The sequence below is a fragment of the Temnothorax nylanderi genome, unplaced genomic scaffold, assembly GCF_030848795.1.
Source record: "Temnothorax nylanderi isolate EJ_2023f unplaced genomic scaffold, tnyl_v1.0 TNYL_tig0013_pilon, whole genome shotgun sequence".
In the NCBI taxonomy this organism is placed as follows: domain Eukaryota; kingdom Metazoa; phylum Arthropoda; class Insecta; order Hymenoptera; family Formicidae; genus Temnothorax; species Temnothorax nylanderi.
Genome location: NW_027249075.1, coordinates 163,115 through 185,969, shown reverse-complemented (window position 1 = coordinate 185,969; position 22,855 = coordinate 163,115). Strand labels below are relative to the sequence as shown.

Here is a 22,855-nt window from a genome sequence, read left to right as displayed (position 1 = left end):
GTGATAAATGCCAGGGGTACTTAACGAATAACGCAAGCAACGTTCGCCGTGTTAACGGGTAAAATGGCGTGGTTCGGTGATAGTTTATCCAGCCTCTCCAGTTTAAAGGGACAGATCACGAATTTCACGAAGGAGGTCCTATCCGATGGTATCGTTGACGAAATAGGTGCGTACTAATGTCCCGAAATCGTAATACGACCCTAGATCTCGATGTATTCGTAATGCGTAATTTTTCCAGTAAAGGGTTAGGTTACGGCTGTCAAATGACGGTTCTACCTTACCGAGAAAACTGTTACCGACCGAGTTCGTTTAATCACGTGGTTCGCGCGAAACTGTTCTCGATCGATCCTTATAAAATCTTCTTAGCGGCTGTAATCAAAACAGTATATGCTTATTGAACAATTAAACAATTTTTATCTTTTTTGTAATTTATTCAAATGTAAAATTTTACTATAAAATTGTTATATTTAGTAATATTTTAATATAAAATATAAAATATTACTAAATATAACGAAATTAACACTGATCGAGAATTCACACATGAATATTATATCGAATAGATTTGAAAACAACAAAATTAATACTGATTTTCATTATTTCTAAAAATTTATTGCTTTATTTTTTCTGCTAAATTAATTTTATACGTGTTTCGTTTCAATTTTGTGTTCATGATCCTTTATCGACATTTTCTACCTGGATTTTTGCGGGAAAAATTTTACATCTTAGGGATTTATTTAAAAAATTACCGTAATAATTTTTTTCTGGTTATTTTCTCATGTACATATGGAGGGATAAAAACCACAGTGTTGTAAGTCAAATTTTTTTAAATATTTTCTCGTGTGCATAGATGCAATTTATATATTGTACAGATTGCACCTATGCATACGAGAAAATATTTAAAAAAATTTGACTTACACCACTGTGGTTCTTACCCCTCCATATATAAATTCATGTATATAAACTAATAATATAAGTTTCATAACACTGACTAGTACGCGAGCGAGCGCGATCGCAGTTAATTAATTTTGACTATTGTCTATTTCCATTTTCCAGACGAACGAACAAAGGCATTGAAGGAGGCGGACGAAAGATGCAGCCAACTGCAAGATATGCTCACCACGAAAGATGCGGAAGTGAGTGTATTTGTATTACATTACAAATTAGTTTATATTATATAGCCTGTATATTATATTTATATTATATATTCACAATTTCGCAAGTCTCGTGAAAAGAGATATATCCGAAGACAGTCGGGTGATTAATTTATAACTCGACACGCGCGTTTACGACTTCCTCTTGTAAACGATTCTCGCTGATAACCTTCGTGGGTGTATTTCCCACGTCGTCGTGAAAAAAAAAATACCAAAAAAGTCACGCTCGATATACGCACAGATGTCTGCTAGTCCAGATAAGGGGAAAAGGGCTGCGTTGTGATTAGAAATTATTTTAACAGATGTCGCGTTCCCCAATAATCGCGAACGAGTGTAGAGCAAACACACCGCGCATTCCGCCTTATCCGTTATAATGATGTTACGATCACGGGTCTTTCAGGTCGGTCGAAGACGGCGGGCCGGCGGGAAAAATATGTAGGTACCTGAGAGTGGAAAGAAAAATATATCTCTGATTACGAACTCGTGTTCGAAGATATTTCCCGGATTGGTGAAAGAGCGTCACGATTGTGAGGCACCTTATATATTGTACCTACCTACGACCGTTTTTTTTTACCTCGCGGCGAATGGCCGACGGGGGCTCGGTGGGGAACCCCCGCGTCCGGGGACGAGGCGTTTTGGCGGGGTACCCAGGGGTCATGCGAGATAACGCATCGAGGATCGTGAGAGGGTGGGGGACCGTTATCGCAATGCAAACGTAAGATAAGAGCGGCAAATGTAAACGCGCATCGTACGTCCTGTGTATCCACGAGGCACCACCGGACTTCCTTCTGACTGTGCTTCCTAATATTTAAGCCGGGGGACACGCGATCGTCTTGAGCGCCCGGATCCCGGATCAGCTCGCGGCGAGATTCTTATACCGAATATTTCACAGACAAATCCCTCCGCGAGCGCAGAAATCCGAACGCCAAAAGCGGTCTCTCTTTGCTTGGCGACAATCGCGATAATAACATTTGTTGCTCCGAATTTATGGGGGATTATTTATTTCCGAGCAGCCGTTTTAAACGACTTGCCCTCGATCGCTTTTCGATATCCCTGTTATCGCTTGTTCTATTAATAGCGTTATAATTTGAAAAATTATCTCAATAATATGTCGATAATAAGATCTAATAATAATAAATATTAATGCCCGTTATCGTTTTTTTTTTTTAATACTATAACGAGGTGACACGTGCACACGCATGAGAAAGGAAGAGGAATTGGCGTGTTATATGAATATGCAATAGTTATAACCTTGGTGCAATTTCTTTTTTTACACGTGATTTTAATTTATATGTGTAACTTACATAAGAATCGTCTCTCTGTCGTATGCAGATTTCTCTCCTGCGCCGGCAGAATTGCGAGCTGCAGCGAACCGTCATCGAGATAAACGCAAAGTCCAAGGAATCGGTAAGTCGATGATTCCATATTAAATAACTCGGCATTGCCGCGAGAGCTGCTAACGGTCAAGGAAAGATTTAAAAAAAAAAAGAAAAAAAGAAAAACGTCTATGCTATTTGCATTAGGCGTCGACTTTTTGCGGTATTTCGAGGCAATGTGGAAACGGTCGACACAATTATTTCTCGTCGTTGGTTAAAAGGTATGACGTTGCATGTCGGTGGGCAAACGGAAAATAGAGATGGAAACGGACAAAGAACGACGGTCGCGTCTCGCTTCTTCCTTCTCTGTCTGTCGTCCTTAATTTTTTTTTCCGTTTCGAACGGACGCGCAAGTGTAAGCGCGATTTTTCGCGAACGTTCGACGCGCTGGTTATCACCTCTTCAAATGTAAGAACCGTTCGCGATTACGTGACCTATAAACCGCGCGGAGCGTCGCGTCGCCGCGCGTCCACCACCTCTCGGGCCCCTTTCCTCGTTAACAGAGCCGAGACTCCCGGGGCCTCCACATCACCGCGATAATTCATTGTTGTTACATCATTGTAATAATAGAGCGATTCATTGTCTTTAAGTTACCCGCTGCTGCCGCTCATTAGGTTGCAAGTACGATAATACGCGTGCGCGCGCTCGCGTATTTGTACATATGTGCGAGAAGCAAATGCGCCCGCGATAACGGCAACTAGCCGTTTGGCATTATTTAGCCTTAGCGGATAGCCGATAGTAATTGTTAATAGCGGGAAGACCATTTTTTTCCCTTATCACCACCTAGATAAGAAACTCTTTTGTTTCGTTGGCGTAGAACATCGCATAATATAATTCGATGTCGCGTCGTAGTATTTCCGTTATATTTCCCGAAACCACCGTGATACCGTCTGGTGACGATTGCACGCGAAGAAGCGGCGTTTCGACACGGCGGACTTTGACCCCGCGGCGGAAAAAGGAACGTGCGTTTCTGGGGGGGAAAAAAAACAATAAGAGAAAAGAAAATGGGAGTGACGAAATATAATTAAGAGTACTTACGAAAAGGCCCGAGCGATGCTCGGTATCTTCGGCCCGAAAAACGTTTCAGATTTCTGTTTCACGTCTCAACCTTTCATTGTGTAGATTTGTAGAACGTGCGTTATAGGAACGGAAGATAAGAAGGTAACACGTCGGCTGCGTTCTTACACTTTATTACGTATCTTGGATCAACAAAGGATCGGTCTCACTTGCCGTGGAATGTGTCACGAATTTCTCCGGGAAGAGAATTTCTTTTTACTTCTTCTTTCGGGCGAATCAACAACCGTCTTTTACCCAATCTTTTCCTTCCCTTCTTTTTTCCGCGTCAACGACGTGTGTGTGTGTGTGTGTGCGTATTTGTCATATTTACATTGAAACAATTATCGGATGTTTGATATTACTTTCAAAATCGTTGCGACGCGTCAAGAGACGTGGCCTGCGTGCAAAATCGAAGAGATGTAAGTGCGAATTGCCGTAAATTGGAAAGACGACGAGAGAACGTTGTACATTAAACTTTGTATATTAAACGCCACGTCAGTCTTCATTCCTGATAATCGATAACGTGGCAGAAGTACGGGAGAGACAAGAGCACGTCGGTTTTCCAATTCCTTTATATTGTAAAGGCAGAAAATGGAAGGCAGAAGGATGATGCGATGATTCATCGTCCGCGCGATAGTTACGTGAGTAGTGCATCCAATAGTCCTTGGAGTCTCTATCGAAACGAGCGCATCAGTTCAGAAAATTGCCTAATACATTACTTGTAGTTTAAACGATAGAGAAATTTCACGTTTTTCGTTCAAAATGAATTTCGATCGATGATGACGAGTGCCCGAGGCATCCCCGCGCGTTTACACAATGAGTAATGAGACAGCTGCGCACCAAATTCCAAAAAAATTCTCAAAAAAATAGAAAAAGAAACAAAATATATAATAATATATATATATGTTCTCGAATTCGCCAGTCTCGCCGTTCTCGCCAGTTGTAACATGCGCGAGAAATTACACTTTTAAATTTGCAGTGCTAAATTATATTCAATTTGAGTCATTTTTGACCATTTCTATAGGTCGCCACTACTCCTGCTCAATATGTCGTTAATTTAACTAAAACAATGTTAATTTAATCAAATTAGAGAAAAGGCCATTACGGTCAGGACTGGATCTTGGTTGTCTAATAATATTATTCGCGTGAATTTATGTACAATTCATCGTCCTGTAGCTCGTCCTGTAGCAAACCACGCAATGTTAATTTAACTAAACCAGTGGAGTTAAAATAACACTGTTTGGGGTTAAAATAATAAATTTTGACACACATGGTAGTTTAAAAATAACAAAATATTATTTAACTCAAGATATTGGTGTATTAAATTTTATCCCTTAATATTTCACAGTGTGGATCGACTTTTTCGCGGATTCGCGGAATACCGGGATTTCTTCGTGACATACAAACAATAAACTTCATATCCTGTGATATAATAACAGAGAGAGAGAGAGAGAGAGAGGCTCGATCGATTTCGATGAGCAGTTCACGTACCACCCCCGCTGTTTCACCGCGTCGTCTCGATAACGCTCCGAAGTGCGATAAGCAATACGCGATCGGGGGTTGCTCAGTTTTTCAGCGATAGTGGCTATGGCTACTCTCTCAATCGGGTGCCTATAAATACAGGCCTACCCGGGCTCCTGCGCGGAAGTTAGCCGAAGTGCCATTTGTGCGATAAAGTTAAAAGCAGATACGAAAGGTCTTTTGGAAAATTTGCCAAGGTTAGCGATACGTCGTTATTACTATTTTACCAATCACTCTACTTTGCGACCTGGCGCCGTTCGCTTGTTTTCAACTTATTTCAATGGGTCTGTTTTTTTTTTAGCTGCATTGGCTGAACTGGGCTGAACTGGTCCAATAAGTTAGAGTGAAACATAATATACTTGTCTCACTCTAACTTATTGCACCAGTTCAGCCCAGTTCAGCCAGTGCAGCTAAAAGAAATATAGACCCAATGTCTCGCTATTCGCACACTCGTTTTTTAAAAAATAAGTTTGCGTCGTTTTTCTTTTTTCCATGGAACGCATCACTTGCTCCACTCCCCGTAATCGATCTCGTTAATTTCATGGTTTCGTAAGCAATATGACGTTGTCTTTACAATTATTGGAGGGATAAAAAATTGTGGAAGGTTGTACACCCCCTTATGGAAAAAGCTAATATAGTTGGCGAAAAAAAGCACACAAAACTATAGCAATTACTGTAATATTTACTGTAGTTTTGTGTACTTTCTTCGCAACTACAGTAGTCTTTCTGTAGTATTTTTCCGTAAGGGTAGAGTAATATCGCGCAGGAAAGAATAATATCGGTAGAACGCCATTAGCATCGCGCTGTATATATTCCACGAAGATATATATATATTATGTATTGCGACCCTGTAGTTCCACTTGTTATTTCTTCGATTTCGGTTCTCTTTCTACTCCCTTTATGTCTTTTGTCAAAAATAATTTTGCGTAACTGCGAGAGACCAAAGGCGATACCACAAGTAACACATCAAATAGTAAAATACGAGTATCTGTGATGTTTATATATATATATATATATATATATATATAGTCGTTCTTTTTGTCGTTATCCTTCCATGATCCATTGTGTGTCTCGTTGACAACGTATATCTCTTTCCTCCTTTCTGTTTAAAATTTGTATTCCTAGTTGTTTTCCCTCTGGGCGCGCAGGCGGAAAAGACGAGTCTCTCTGTGCCGATCTTCCTACGGCGATTACCGCGCGCTCTCGTCAAAATGTTCTCCCATTTCCTTCAGCTGTGCCCGCAGCAAACGCGCTACCATAGGGGCCGATAAAAAATGTCCTGTCGACGCCTGCGTTAATAACAGCGACGCGTTGTGCGTTCGTACACGATTGCGTTCTAATGGCAAACGGTCTGGTTATTTTACGCCCGACTTCTAAATAATTTTGCCCGACTGTTGTGTAACAGCGACTCTTTATGACTTCGACTTTAGAACTGTTTATTGCCGAAAGGGTTTTCAAATATAAAAAATTAATCGTCATTCTATTAACCAGTAGATTATCCGTTTATCGTTACATATTTTGCATAAACATCTACCCGAGTAGAAATTTTATCAGGCAGCCTGATGTCAGACGAGGTTCAGACGAGGTCCGAATGAGGTCCTCATTCGGACCTCGTCTGACATCAGGCTTGCCTGATACAATTTCTACTCGGGTAGCTCTTGCTACCCTTCGTCTCATTCCATCCCTGATTAAACAGTTCCATTTCCCTTCTCTTTACGGGGTGGGCTTGACTAGGTTTGGAGGAGAAGCAAAAGCATTCACGCGTTTCCACGTGGAAGATACGTGGCTCGCGGTTTGTCAAATAAATTTCACGATGTGTGGAAAACGCGACCCGACGTGGACGAGGGAAACGTTTTTCGGGAACATTTCCGTGACGTTCAGGAAGATGGAGGGAAGGAAGTCCTGATGAGGTGCTGCGACACGAAGTCGCGCGTATGCACACGCTATGCGCTCCTCACGGCACACACGGTCTTACGTGTGCATCGCCCCGCGTAACCTCCACTTAGCCCCCTTCCCCGCCATCCTCCTTCTCCTCCAGCTCTACCACCACCATCTCCAGCTCTGCTAGCTAGAGTCGCCGCTACGCTAGCTGGTGGAAGATGGAACTCTCGAGACGTACAGTCATTCGGCGACGAGCACGCGTCGTGCACCTCGCAATCGTACGTGCGCCAACCCGCGATGGACAGCCCGTTTCCTTTTCCTTCCGGAAAAAGATCATCCGGAACGATCGTGAACAATGCATCGGTATACCGCGAGTTCCTTGGAGAGCGACGCGCGGAACCGCAGCTGCACGAGTTGGGCGACGAAGTCAACGATGATGACGACGACCATGACGACGACGACGACGACGATTATTCAACCTGCGTAACGTAAGCCGCACAATTTTGAAATCATTTCCGCCGCGGAAGTTCCGGATGCGTTATTTCGCGCGATCGCGGACGAAATTCGTCGATTTTGCCGTGTCCGCGATCGAAGGGTCAACGCGACGCAACGTCACGCCTTTCAGCGAAAGGCTCGTTTTCTTCATTTTCTTCTTTTCCGCTTGCTTTGCCCACCTTCGCCTCGGGAACACGCCGAGGGAGTCGACCGGCCACGTTCTGTTCTCCATCGTGAGGAAGTAACGTTAAAAGCGCAAAATTTTCACGACGTCGCGCGACACACGCAGCTCGCGGCCGCGGTACGAAGAAATAATGTATATAGCTTAGAAATAACGTATAGACTTTTCTATATCGCGCCATTATTTCGCGCGCAAAGCGATGACCAGGCAACTTAGCGCGCGCACGCGCGCATCATCCGCCGACCGCTATTTCGTAAGTTTCGCGTCGAGTTTCCCGGGAGTTTTCCCTCCCCGCGCGTGCGCGCGCGTGCGACGAGTTTATTAGTTAATTCATAATTCAACAATTGTTTCCTCTCTCGCGCGAAAGATTAAACGCCGTCGATTTATATCGATCGTCAAAGATAACTCCATTTTGTAGTTTTATACGCGGGCTCGTATCTCCCCTTCCTCCTCCTTTTTTCCAAGCCTAAAGTTTGTCGAGCGGCATTCCGGTGCTCGGAAGATTAGAAACGCTTAGCACAGGCATTCTTTTCAATGTAAAAGTAATAACGTTTGTTTTATTCCTCCCGTTTCTCCTCTTCTCTCCATTCGACAATATAATTTGCTCTATTTGCGTTACACGTTTTACAGCTGCGATATAGATATGTGCAATAGCGAAATAACAAAGTTATCGTCGACTTTCAGATTCCCTCCTCGATTTAATGCTAATTCTATGAATAATTTTTAGAAATATGCAGAATTTGATGCACTTCCTCCATAAAACTATTTTAATTCTTTTTTATTTTAACAGGTCTAATATTATTGTATTATAAAACATAATTTTTAAATAATTATACAATTCACAAAAGAAAAAATTCTATTTTTAGAAACATAGAATTTGATATATTTTCCTTCCGTGTAAAACTATCCTTCCGTAAAACTATCCTAATCTTCTTTATTTTAACAGGTCGAATATTATTTTATTATAAAACAATTATATTTTAAATAATTATACAATATAATACTGTATTACAAAAAAATATTTTTCTGATAATTACATAATAGTACTGTATTGTTAAAAAGTTTATTTTTAGACACGTGTAGAGTTTGATATACTTCCTCCGTAAAACTATCCCAATCTTCTTTATTTTAGGTTCAATATTATAAAACATCATTTTTTAAATAACTATACAATAGTATTGTATTGTAAAAAATTATCTTTCTGATAATTATATTTATGTAACAGTATTCTAATTGTACAAAATTCTCCAAACAATATGGAAAGTAGAAACGGGAAGCTCGGGAAAGCGGAGGCTATATAATTTGGCGGCGAATATTTTCGCGAGCGTTTACAGAATGCAAGAAGGCCAATGTTGAGCATTAGAAGAGCGAGCGGTGCCTTATTTATTTTTATTCAGCCGCGGCGTTACGTGGCCACGTCGAATTTGCGCCTTTTTCGCGTTAAGCTACGGCTCGCGAGTTATCGGTAGATAATGCACGAAGGACAAGCTTACCTATGATTACTTAACCAACGCGCGACGCGCGATTATATACCCGTGCGCCCGCACGACGTTGGACGACGGTATATCGTTGCCGGTTGCAAAAATCAGTATATTACTTGCAAACGATAAAAGCCGCGTTGGCCGCGCGCTTATCGTACGTCAATCGAAATAAAAAATTCCAACTTACGTGTGCGCGCGATGCGCGATACGCGCGCTTTGATTTGATTGACTCGTGTCAATCTCTCGAAATGGAAAATATATGAAAAGGTATTGAAATATATTCTAGAGCGACCTATCGGTTCGTTTCGCGGTTTTCCGCGCGAAGTCACCGTTTCTGAAACACAAGAGGAAGACTTATCCACATGTATCGCGTACGTACGCTCGCGAATGATCGATATTCTCTCTGTTTAACTTGTTGTAATGGGACTAAATGGACGTGATTTAGGGTAACAATCAGGGGGTTCGTTGATACCCATGGAATCATTCGGATATCCTTATACGCAACGGGCGCGGCGGTATTATACGCTGTTAAATATTAAAGGACAAAATTTAAATCAATACCTTGAGTTAAATAATATTTTGTTATTTTTAACTACTAAGTGTGTCGAAATTTATTATTTTAACATAAAACAGTATTATATTAATTCCATTGGTTTAGTTAAACCAATACCTTGAATTAAATAACATTTTGTTATTTTTAACTATCATATATATGTCGAAATTTATTATTTTAACGCAAAACTGTATTATTTTAACTCCATTAGTTCAGTTAATTAACGATATATTGGGTAAGAGCAGTGGCGACCTACAGGAATGGTTAAAAATGGCTCAAATTCAATATAATTTGACATTAATATAATTTGGACGAATTTAACAGTGTATAAGATATACATGTTCGATTACGTACCTTGGATTCGGCATCAGAAAATTAAGTCTATTGACCTAAGTGAGGCACACGCGCACGCGCGCGCGCACATGCAAATGCAGTCTTGGAAAGGGGTAAAAGGATTCTGTGTAGATGATAAAAAGTATTATGGGCTATTCATTCGCCTTCGCTCGCACAATGGCGATATAAGAACGCCACGTTTGTGCATTCATCGTTTCGAAGACTTTCAAGTATTGTCGTCGGCATTAATAAACATAAGCGTTAAACCGGAGGATGATCGGATATACGTATATAAGCTGAACGGATAGAGATGGATTAAACGCCTGACGTTCGACATCGCACGAAGCGACTTCGGCGATTCCGACGATACGAGAGAGAAAGATCACTTTCTCGAAGAAAAAGATATCGAAGATCTCGCCAATTAATATCGGCGAATCAATGAGAGCGATATTGAGGCGTCGGTATCGACCGTCTGTGTGCGGCTGGCGTTCGTAAAGAAAGATCTCTTTTCTCGCGCACCGCGATCAAAGATCAAGAACGTCTGGTGCGAGGCATATAGAGGCATGAATCTTCGCGCGACACGGTTACCGCCGTATATAATTTTTTTTTCTGCCGTACACACTCGTGGGCTATACTCGCTGACTCTTCCCGTCGTCTCCGATGACGATTTCTCGCCTCGAGGAACGCGCTGAGCCCTAACTTCTCAGTATCTAACACCAGCGACGGTGTGTTATTCGCTACGCTCGTTGATAATGCTCCTCTTCTTCGCGCGCATCCTCGCCGCGGCGCTGGGACGCGCGCGCGTTTTCATTAGCGTTCCCCTGTATCTCCGGGCCGCTAATTAATCGACCGCGCCGGCATTTCGAGTACCGCGAGAGAGGCCTTCGTCGAAGAAGGACACGACACGACACGTCGGTCGATTTCGCTGATCTCCCCATCAACGAGCAAATTCTATTATCGCGCCGGTGAGCTATCGCGTCGCGCGCGCGAGCGCGCGCGAGAGAGAGAGAGAGAGAGAGAATCGACCGAATGGAATATCCATGATCGGGGCATTACTTGACACAGGATATTCGACAATGCGAGGGTCATGCGAGTCGAAACCGGAAATAGTAACCCGCGGTTCTCATTCCGTCGAACGGAAATTGCTTTCCTCCGGGGCGCGCGCCGCGCCGGACTGCAGTCACGAAAATCAGCGCGATTCCCGAATTCCGCTCCTATTTTTCTCTCCCGTCCCGATCGAAATGTCCCGGGATGTCATTTAGACGCGACGTAATCGCGTAACTGGAGAACGCCGGCGAAGAGTGCGGAGTTTTTATTTACCGCGCGTACCACCCGACCCCCCCCCCCCCCCCGAGTCCACTTCATTCGCGCGCAGATGCAAGCGCGAGATGCAGACGAATCTGAAGAACCGCACAACCGAGATGCTGTTATTTATTCAGTATTATTTGTTGAACCCTGAACCACGGTGAACATCGCGTGCGCGCGCGCGCGTGTGGTGCGTGCGTGCGTGCGTGCGTGCGTGCGTGCATATGCGCAACGTCGCGGCCACTCGGTTACGTCACTGGCATCGTGGACATTATTATGTTCCTACTGACGCAGGTACAATATGCCTGCCACGCTATTAGAGCAGGCTGCGTTAACCTGAAACCCCTCCACACGAGCGGAGTGTGTGTTTCATAACGTCGCATGCGAGAGAGAGAGAGAGAGAGAGAGAGAGAGAGAGAGAGAGAGAAAAAGCAAGAAAAAGAGAGAAATACCTGTAAGCGATATATCCCTTATTATAAGCAAAAAAGGAATGCAAAATGCGCAAAGTGGCGCGAGTCGCCCGAGAGATGCCTCGTACACACGAGTGTCGCGATCTCGCGTCCTTGCTACCTCTCCGAGGATGAAAAACGACTTCGAGGAAGAAAAATGTCTTCGCTCGCGAGCGTGTACGTGGCGATGCGTTAGCGGCCTGTTAAATCCCGATTATACATATATATCTAATTCCGTTTAATCGTATTAGGCGATAAGATCGAGCGATAGTCGACGCGTTCTCCGCCGTGGCGAAGATCCGCTTGAAAAATCTACGGGAGAAAGAGAGAGAATCGAATCGAAAGAAGAGAGAGAGAGAGAGAGAGAGAGAGAGAGACGCGCGTGTGCCTCCGACCAACTTGTCGCGCAAAAAGATCTCGAAGCGTACGATTCGAGCGAGCGCGTCCCAGTTGGGAAGAGAGCACGTGTCCCGTGGCGTTATATAGCGATGTAATAGCGATTTCATTGCCGGCCCGTATGGACATGTAGAGCAAACATCTGCACGCCGAATCGGCGTTGGAGCGCGAGCTCTATTAGAAATTCGTTCCTCCCAATCGACTCGTTCTACCGTTTTTCTTTCGTTTCCTCCTACTCCCTTTCCTCTTTTTTTCTCCCTCGTATTTTGCCATTAAAACCGCAACGCACGACGACCGCCGAATGCATCAGTACACCTCGTTAGTTTTTCATTCGCGAGATTACGATAACTCGCGCGCGTTTACATTGCGATTGATAGTAACTTCCTTTCCCACGCTTAGTATCAGGATTGCGTTATCTACGCGATGCGCCGACCGCGCGCGCGGAACGGCATTGCGACGATGTTTGCCGTGTAGATATCGGGTACGCGTACAACGACGTTGAAAGAAAAAGAGAAACGTTCGAAGAGGTGATGGCTAAAAAAAAATATATTTCGGTGCGCGTAAAATCTCTGGGCGCACCGTTGATTTGAGCAAATCCCTCACTCCCTTCCTCCCTCCCTCTTTATTCCGCGATGAACGCTGCACTCCGGTCTGAAATAACAAATTCCGTCTATTGAATTATTCAGCTTTATGGCTTTGCTTTTCATTTGCACACAAAACGTACGGACGATTTTTACGTCGGTTTCATATAATAGCTCGAGCGAGCTGAAGTCGTAATAATAATTACTTACCCGTCCGCGTCGTCCGGGACGGTTTTTGCGGTCGCGATCGTCGCATCGATGCGAGTCGATGAAAATAAACTGGCGTAATTGTATTCCACTTTTGCGATCGTCTGGATTTTACATAAATGTCGTTTGCGAGCGACGTATATCGTCGTCGCGGCGCGACGTTAGACGTGTCCCGTTCGCTCTTAACATACCGATATGGTGTTAAAACGAATAAAAAGAAAAAGGCCGCCGCGGAGGAAAGGTGGAGACTCTTGTCGCGAGCACTGTATGCAAGTCAAACGACGCATTATTCCTTGACCTGACCCAACGAAACCTCCTTTCATATTCATTAGGATCGTCCCACTTCGGTCCCCCCGCCCCGCTGCTTTGGACCACGAAACGCAACCGTCGTGTCTTCGATGCAACGCACGAATCGATTTGTATGAAAGATACCGAAGGGAAAAAAGAAATAGCTCCCGCATAACGGAAGGGTTAAACAGATGTTAAATAATAATCCCACGATAACGTACAGTGTTGGGGTGCCTTCACTGTTAAATTCCTAGTGATAAATCATTCTCAATTTGAGTCATTTTCAACTATTCCTTTAGGTCACTACTGCTCCTATTCAACATGTCGTTAATTTAAATAAAACAATGGAGTTAAAATAATATCTATTATTTTGTGTTAAAATAATAAATTTCGACATGTATGATAGTTAAAAATAACAAATTGTTATTTGACTCAAGGTATTGGTTCAAATGTTATCCTTTAATATTTAAAAGTGTTCAACGGCGTAATTTTTCCTCCGAGCACGTTCAATTGGAGAAGCTGGAAGGCGGGGAACACGTATCGCTGATGGATCGGAGTACCGAGAGACTGTATAGAGAAGAAGCGACACAATATATTATTGCTCGTGTCTGATATCGCTAATCACGCGCTATCGGACGCGGTATAAATCCCGCAAAGCCGTATCTTCCGCTCTCCATCTCTCATCCGCGCTTTCCTCTCGTCGAACGCGCTCGTCGCTCATCTCTTCGTTTATTTTTTCCTCATTTCTTTCTCGATCCGAGTTGGATGAGGTGCGCCAGATGAGAATCGACGTTTTATCGCGTGCAAGATCGTCCGCAGCACAATGCTATTCCCCGTGTCGCAGGGCCGTATGCATAACGCCCGTGCGTGCCATTAACATTTCGACAACGCGTATCGTTCACCTCGAAAAGATTTCCGTATCGGTTACGCATCTGCGTCGAAATGGGACACGCCGATCCGAATGTGTTTCCGTTTTCAAAGAGCCACACATTTTAAAGACACAAACGAGAGGCCTCTGCCATGTAAGAATCTCTAATTGTCTCGATTTCCTGTTCTATTATTGAAGTTCCTTCCTCCTCTTCCACAAAGACACGTCCGCATCTGGCTGTACACGTAGATTCTGCCGATAGATCTACGTCCAGCTTGGAGATGTAGATTAGATACAAATTGACTTCCAAATCAGAAGGAAAAACTCGCGGTCTCGACCTCTGGAATTTCGTTGAAAAAGACGGCTCGACGCGCGCATCTTCGTAATCCTGTCTTTTGTTGCAGAGGGACGCGGGTCATTCCGATGAGACCGAAGGGATCTTCTGGGACCCGTCGTGCGTCGACAATCGCAACGCCAGGAATCAGAGTCATGTACGCCAGTTGCAGGAGCAGTTGGCACAAGCCGCCGTGAAAGTACGCGAATTAGAATGCGAGCTAAAGCACGTTCAGAAGGTAATAATTGTTAACAGCAGAGTCCCCCCGCCCCCCCTCCCTTCCCCGATAATGCGACGTTATAAGTTGGTGGAAATAATATGCAGGTGAACAACGCGTCCTTCAAGGATGATATATCCGACGGACATCAGAAGGCTGAGGTCGTACGGGCGAAACAAGACATGCTGAACCGTATAATACAAATGGAAGAAAAGGTACGGAGCGATATATCAATTATACATTTTTGACATCATCTTCCTCTTACGATTCTAAATTTCAAATAAGGATGACCTCGAGTCACGGTAAAATTGAAGAGAAGGCGAAGGCTCTCGTGTAAGAAATAGAAAGCCGTACATAAAATATAAAGTTATATAATTAAAGAAAGGAAAAAAAAGAGATGTTTTCTCAGGAGTTAGATTTTTCACGTTGGAGCTCGTGCTACTTTAATCCGGTGGGAACAATTTCTTAGAAATTAATACTCGTTATATTGTTACGAGTAAGAGAACTTGTTCCCTATACTTACTTAATCTTTTTGAAGTTTCTTTATTAATCGCATTACGATTTTTTTTCGCTATCTTTGAATAGTAAGCGATCTCTCTGATTTATGAAAGATGATTTTAACAAAATCGAATGGACAATTAAAATTTTATTGAAGTACATACTGAAATTAGATTACTTTTTGAACGATATCTAGTATCGACCTTTTGCATTTTTTCTTAGACTCGGGAAGCAGAACGAAACGCTAAACATATCCAATTGGACGAAGCCAGTCTTATCAATGATTTTCGTTCGGTAATATCGAAATTGAATTCACGTGAGAAGTTCGATTTGGTAAGCGGGGCACTGAAAGCTTTACAAATCGAAAACGAGACGCATGAAAAAATTAAGGAGAAATCTAACGAGGAACTCGAGAAGGCTGATGATTTCGAATATAATCCTTTAGCTCTCAAACGTACAAGTTCGCAACAGGGCAAGCCGCACGATACGGCTGAAGAACTTTTGATCAACAAAGAAGAGATGTTGCAGAAGAGAATAGAGGAACTCCAAAGTGAAAATAACGATCTTCTGGATGCTATGGAAAAATTGGACGAGGAACATACGCAGTCGATTGGTAAGTAAACAGTAGACTCTTTTCTATAGTTTATCAATAGTTCTTGTTTAAATAATCTTATCGTTGTCAAGAACTGCAGTGACATAAATTCCGATTTTTGCGCAGAAAAACTATTGTCGCTCAAAGAAGAAAGTAGTAAGAAGCATCGCTCTCTACAAAATGCGTACGAACAACTTTCCATAGATTACAATGAGGCCCAGAAAAAAATAATCGAATTGCGAAATGATATGTTGAAACACGATGAAAATACCCGTACAGAAATAATTCATCAGTCTGTTCAGACGGATAATGCGGATAAATCGGACAAACACGTTCAAATAACAGTTCCTTCGCAAGAAGTTGACGTGGTATCAGAAACGAGCGGTCTAGACGATATTACCGAGAAAGTTAAAGCTATTTTAAAGAACTGTACCATAAGTAGCATTGAACCGGGAGAATCGATCTTTGAAGCTGTCGCGAAACAGTACGTCGATGCTAAATGGAAACTAGACGTTTTGGAAAGGAAGGTAACGGAGCTTACTAGAGATTTGAAGGAAACCGAAGAGATGAAAGATGGTCTGCAAATGGAATGCGAGGAACTACAATCTCACATTGATTCGTTATTATTAGAGAAAAATATGAGAATGAAATCGTGTCAGGGCTTAGATTTGAATTTGCCATCTATTCCCGAGGCAAGCGAAGAACGAGTAGCTTCTCTAGAAATGGATGTTGAATCTCTACGGGAAGAAGTAAAACGCCTTTCGGCTGAGAACAAGACGATACGAGAAACAAATTCAACTTTGCTCGCTATACAAAGTAACGAAGTGCCTTTAACAAACAATGATGATTCACAAATAGATAAAAATAGCAAACTGTATACATATGTAGAGGAAAACAAAGAGCTTCCAATAGTTTTAGAAAAGAGTAAAAGCTCAAACGAAGATATGGTATCGATCGGGCAATTGAAACTCGATCATGAAAAGGTGAAAGGAGAATTAAAGCTATCGGTATCCAAAACGAAATTGTTAGAAACTGATCTTGCATCTCTGCGGGATACTGTAAATAAATTGGCAGAAGAAAATAAAGATTTGTTACAGAAGAATGAACACTTTGAGATGCAATTATATGATAGGGCTTTGCAAGCACGTGACCTACAGGAAGAAAATGTTTATCTGTTGGAAAACTTGCGAGAACGGCTCGACAAAGCCAATCGTGAAAAATTAGATTTGGAAAATGATATTTTACACAAGGAAGAAGAATTGGACGCGATGCATATTCAAGTTGACATGAGACAATCTGAAATAACAAAATTGAGTCAGGATAATGACAGATTAATTAAAGAAAATATATCTCTGTCAGAGCAATTAACTGCTACGCACGATGAATCTTTGGATAAGATAGAGTTGTTGAACACAGAAATGTCGTTGCTTCAGCAAGAGCATGAAGATTTGAAACAGGAGGTGTCGATTTATAAGGAAGAATTACCTGTGCTGAAGGAAAAATTATGCAAGACGCAGGAACGTAACACAGAACTGGAAAATAAATATGCGTTAAAGATGCAAAGTGAGGAATTTGAATTACATAAGAAAGATATTCAAAGTCAAGCGATAGAAATAGAACGACATGGAAATGAATCAAGTCTTAAAGAGCCGTTCACAGACGAATTGAGCTTGGCACGAAGATGCGAGCTTTTGGAGCAAGAAATTGAAATGCTTCGTAAAGAAACACAGAAATTTGAAAAAAATACGACGGAGATATCGTCGGCAAACAAAGATAAAACTAATAAAGAGGAAGAACTTTTAACTGCTGAAGATAATTTAGTCGGAGAAAACACAGGTACAGAAGCAGAAAAGCACGATTTAATGACAAAAAATACGGATATGTCTGACGAACGACAAATGTTTAAATCAGTTGTCGATGAAGAAAGGCGAGAAAAAGATGCCGTAAAAGCGCAGAACAAAAACTTAATGGATGAAATTAACGATTTGCGCAGCAAGTTACAAACCGCTTTCGAGAATAATAAAGAGTCGGCAGAGATGGCTAAAAAGACTATTGAAGATCTTTCTCATATTATTCAAGAAAAAGACCAAGAGATAAACATTTTACAAGCTGAGATAACTCACGCGAAGAATATTATCGCGCAGTCTTTGTACGACCTTGCCGCGATAAAAAATCAGAAAAATGAGGTCGAACAACTCGTTTCTGCTAAACACAATGAAAGCTTACAATATCAAAACGAGATTCAAAAGTTGATTCAACGCGTAAATGAACAAGAGATTCGCATTCAGGAATTAATTTCCGAGCGAGCAGCGAACGAGATGCGCAACAAGGCGAATGTAGAAAATCAACAAAGAGGCCACGATGGAGTCGATCATTCCAGACAAAATATCGATATCGTCGCTCTGAATAAAAAATGCGACGCCTTAGAAGCTGCTCTGGTGCAAGAACAGTCCAACACTAGACTCCTGCAGAACCAGCTTACTGAAATTCAAAACAAGGAAGCCAACTCCGCTAAAGAACTAGAGAGACTGAGAACGCACTTGGTCGAAATGGAATCGAGTTATACGGAGGAAGCCTTGATCGCCGAGAATAATCGTCAAGAGTTAGAAGCGAGACTATTACAGGCTGAAGAAAAAGTGAAAAGTAGTTCGACCGCCTTCACATCGGCAAATATCAGGGCTAATCAGCAAGTGGAAACGTTGCAGCAACAAATAGCTCTGATTACTCAACAGAGGGATCAGATACAGGCGAAATTATCCGCCGCGGAGGACAACATTCAGCTGCAGTCTGCCTCATTGACTAACTTGCAAATAGTTTTGGAACAATTTCAACTAGGTGAGTAATAGTATTTTATACATCATTGTTACAATATATCATATCTGCGCACAATACTATAGTATAATAATTATATACAATATATCTAACATAGTTTTCAAATACTATGATGTGTTGATGATATGCCGTATTTACAGATAAAGAACGCGATGTCATGGCGGCTACGGAGAGACTTCGATCTCGTCTCGCTGAGTCATATGAGAAACAAGATAAATTATTAGATGACATGTCGAATCTTCAGGTTTGCCTTTATATCTTTCCCATGCGTTCACGTAACAGCCCGACTGAATTTATTTTCGTGCAAAACTGTATATCGCACATACGTGTGCTTACAGCAACAATTATATGAAGCTAGAGAATGCTTGAAAGCTGCCTCTAGACTGAGCGAGCAACTCGAGAAGAAGGACGAACAAATCGAGCGACTCAACGAGGAAGGTAATTATTGACCGAAAATTACGTATTTCTGGCGTTGCCTGCATCTTGTTCCCTGTTTATGGCATGATTAGTGTTTTTCAATTAAATTCTTTTATGCATCGTGAGAAGCAAGTTGAGAGAATGAGTTTTCTTTTTATCACGATATAGAAGACTGGTCACGTATTTTTCTTACACATATTTCTGCTTTTATTTTAACCCCATTGTGATTGACTGACAAAGATCGAGTTGCGCGCTACGGCACAAATTTAATAACGCATCAAATATAAATTCTATATAATACATGCATAGACGTAATGTGTAATAAAAAGAAAAAAAGAAAGCATGAGATTAACCTGCTGCGTCGCGACAACTTCGTACTGTCAGCGAAGAGTGCAACACATCTTGATAACAGTGAAAATATGATCACGCTATTCAAATATATAAAGTATAGTAAGTTGTTTTCTGAGTACAGCCGAAATTTTTCGCCAAATGCTACGAATACTATAGATCACAGCATATATAAATTAATCTGTCAAAATGATATGTAAAAAATGTCCATGTTCCTTCTCTCTCTCTCTCTAATGATAACGATACTAAAGTTTCCTAGCAGCTGCTGCGATGATAAATCGGCAAAATATTCGGACACGTGTCACGAAGGCATTACTAAATTCTTGCTCTGCAGATCTCTGAACGGAATATACGTCAATCTTATGTATGGCTTCTTTGTAAATAACATAAAGCACACGTCGCATACGAGGAATCGTTTGGATACGATTTAGGGTAGCACCGGAAGGGACGTCATTCGTATATTATTACGTAACATGTAACACACACGAACGAGGAGAAGATACGATAAAAGCGTACCGTTGCATTGTCGAGAGCGCAAATGAACTACAGTTGTAGAATTATTCGGTGTGTTCGCGTCCTGTGACTAATCTGCGAAAGCAAACACGTACACAATCCGGTGATGTAGTCAAATATCAGCTGGTAATTCTGGGATTTGTGACAGTAGCCCAGGATTCTTGCTGGTATCTGGCTACGAACTGGATCATCGCCTTTGCATACTCACATATCACGTATTGGTTGGTTCATGCAATTGCCGCTGGTGCTGGTACTACGTTTTTTTTTTTTGCACTTTACCACATGCGAGTTCTTGTTTTTTTTTTCACCCCCCATCCCTTGTTGGTGACTCTAACGAAAATACGTTCAAAAACTTAAACAGAAAAAGGACAGGTATTAACGTTACACTTTCTTTTGTACATGACGAATAAGCTCAGTTCAGTATCCTCAACGCCTGTTTTCGATCATTTATTTCGTGTTATTGTTATCTCGCAACTAATTATGAGTACGGTGACTAATTAACAGTACGATTGAATGGCTGTATACCATAGCGATTCCCCAGTAGCAATCTATTTCTGTGTGTTAGATCAAATTTGTACCTTATTATTACCTTTGCACATGTAGTAGGTATTGCCTTGTTCATTTTACATTGTCTAATAATGCAATAATCACGCAATAATGTAATTTGATAATGTATTTTATCTGCCCGAAACGCATGCAAAAAATAGGACGAGGTACAAAAGAGGATACAAAATATTTTGTAATTTGTCGGACCTGCTCTACGTGTAAGCCAGCTGTACTAACGATATTTAAACATCGAATCGTGCGATCATAATTATATACTAATTGCGACAGGTAGGATTGTTACGAAACAATTGCCACTGCTTTTGTTTACAATCCCTCTCTCAGTATTATTTTATTTTTTCTAAACAAAATACGTTGGAGCTTTAATTAATTTCTATATATAATCGTTTGGAGAAATCGAAGAGCGCTTAGGCGATTCGAGATGTAATTGAATGATAAAACCTCACGTTTAATTTCACCTTTGTTTAATTTCACGCAAGATTGCATCGTAATGATGAATTTGAGATATGCCATATGCTGTAATGTGTACAAGTACGAATATTAGATATAAATCAAGAATATTAAATAGAAGTACAAAATGCAGAAATGTCGAATATAAATGCATAAACGAACACGTAGTAATAATTTGGTAGCGATGGCCGTGGGTAATCTCATGCGGTAACTGTGAGCGTGTAAATACGAGAAGCTCATATTACCTCGTGGGGTTTCCCACCCGTTACCAAGATTCGTCAAAATTATGAGCTTCTTAGATCAAAGTCAAAGATCATTTTTGACAGTCAGAAAAGAATCGGTCGCTTTTCTTTGGCCTTTAGTAAAAAAAATTTACATGTAATTCTTTTTTTTTTTTAAGTAATAAAATTCGAGGAGTGGCAAAAAATAAAGCGTTACGTATGTAAGTTGCTCTCTTTCCCTCTCTCTCTCTCTCTTTCTCTCTCTCGGTAATTCCGTTCGAACGTGCTCCGGTACGTGACTCCGGAGTACGGATCGTTTTACTAAAACGCTTCTTTAATTCTAGTGGCATGCGCGCAACCTTAGTTTCGTAGAACGGCATGATAAACGAAGAATGCAGCATGAGCAACTTAAGGCGCAGGCGAGAGTATTGCATCAGGTACTGGTGTGATATCGAGGCAACCAGTACTTGTGTTATACTTACGCTCGTGTCTTTTCGAGCTACCAATTCGAGCCGACTTTACAACGATGGATGCCGCGCATGGTGTACATAAAAAAAAAAAAATCAGAGACATTCCGCAATCGATTCCTTAAATAAGTATCAACCACGCTCCGAAAAAGATTCGTCGGTTCTGTGCGGATGAATGCATTTACTAAACCCTCTCTACCTTCTCACTTTCCTCTCCGAAAATAAATTTTTGAAGAAATTTGCAATCCTTTACAAAAAGCGCTCGATTACAATTATTTCCTTTATTAATCGTATTAACAGTAATCGATATAACATATGTAATATTCGTTTTTAGTGGCACGATTGACAGCATCCTTGAATTTCGCTGAGCAAAAGATGAAAGAGGTGGCGGAACATGACGAGGGAAAAGTCGACAAGTGAGTAAACATATTCCTTTCATAACGAAACGAACGAAAATTATCTTCTGAACAATCTTGCAGAATTCTCGTGAAAAATCTTCTTTTGGGTTACTTGTCTTCGGCCACGTCGGACAAGCCTTCGATCCTCAGGGTCTTTGCCAACGTCTTGGACTTCACCGAGTCGGAGAAAGATAAGACTGGCTTGAACAGCGTGACGGCGCACGGCAGTCAAACCAGCAAAAATAGTGGCGTGTCTTTAAAAGTACGGACTTATTAATTTTATTATACCGATCAGTATCAATACCTGTTCGCATTTAAAATTCGATAACTTGGCCAACTGGCAGTCGCATCGCCGATACCTAATGATCTATATCTCGCAGGATCAGGAAGCATCCTTATCAACGGCCTTCGTGAGATTTCTAGAAAGCGAATCCAAGCCGAAGCCTCAGTTACCAGCCTTGCCGATCATGAATTCAGTAAGTGACAACAATAGCTCGGCGAGATAATCCTCCATTAAAAAGCATTACTTTCATTATACGCTATAATCGCAGCCGTCATCGCGACCAGGACATAACAAACAGCAGTCGTCATCGTCATCATCGCCATCGACGCAATCTACATTATTGTTGTCCAACGTTGCTCTTCCGACATTCCCAGACTTTATTCCAGCCAGAAATACGGGATCTATTTTGAAAGAGGTGCTGAAGGACAGTTGATATTAAGGGCATTGTATTAAACATTGTACAAATAACGTTAGAAATTATAATACACTCCATTGCATTTTATATCAATCCACGATAGTTATTTCTATCACCTGACTGCATCCCACTTCAATCACCTTGCGAACAATCCTGGTAATTTTTCAAGTAAACAACTGTGTGT

The 22,855-nt window shown here is 41.6% G+C and overlaps 1 protein-coding gene across 4 annotated transcripts; it reads left to right on the top strand.

The window, feature by feature from the left end:
• Positions 1-31: 31 nt before the first annotated feature.
• Positions 32-22,758, top strand: LOC139767908 (uncharacterized). 4 transcript variants are annotated; one of them, XM_071697626.1, is made up of 13 exons: positions 32-166; positions 1,054-1,133; positions 2,484-2,558; positions 14,527-14,694; positions 14,781-14,888; positions 15,394-15,784; positions 15,890-18,598; positions 18,736-18,839; positions 18,934-19,033; positions 21,910-21,991; positions 22,055-22,235; positions 22,354-22,449; positions 22,525-22,758. In XM_071697626.1, the coding sequence occupies exons 1-13, from the start codon at positions 64-66 to the stop codon at positions 22,687-22,689; spliced, it is 4,362 nt and encodes a 1,453-aa protein (XP_071553727.1). In that variant the 5' UTR covers positions 32-63; the 3' UTR covers positions 22,690-22,758. The 4 variants fall into 4 exon arrangements, with proteins under 4 accessions (XP_071553727.1, XP_071553728.1, XP_071553731.1 ...); XM_071697627.1 differs by lacking the exons at positions 32-166; positions 1,054-1,133; positions 2,484-2,558 and adding an exon at positions 7,190-7,468; XM_071697630.1 differs by lacking the exons at positions 32-166; positions 1,054-1,133; positions 2,484-2,558 and adding an exon at positions 7,329-7,473.
• The last annotated feature ends 97 nt before the right edge of the window (positions 22,759-22,855 follow it).

What these genes read in the sequence shown, in the direction of transcription:
- LOC139767908 (XM_071697626.1), top strand. Translation starts at nt 64, where the DNA reads ATGGCGTGGTTCGGTGATAGTTTATCCAGCCTCTCCAGTTTAAAGGGA. An exon ending in GGAACATACGCAGTCGATTG is followed by an intron (nt 15,785 to 15,889) that starts GTAAGTAAACAG and finishes ATTTTTGCGCAG; the next exon opens with AAAAACTATTGTCGCTCAAA. An exon ending in TTTGGAACAATTTCAACTAG is followed by an intron (nt 18,599 to 18,735) that starts GTGAGTAATAGT and finishes CCGTATTTACAG; the next exon opens with ATAAAGAACGCGATGTCATG.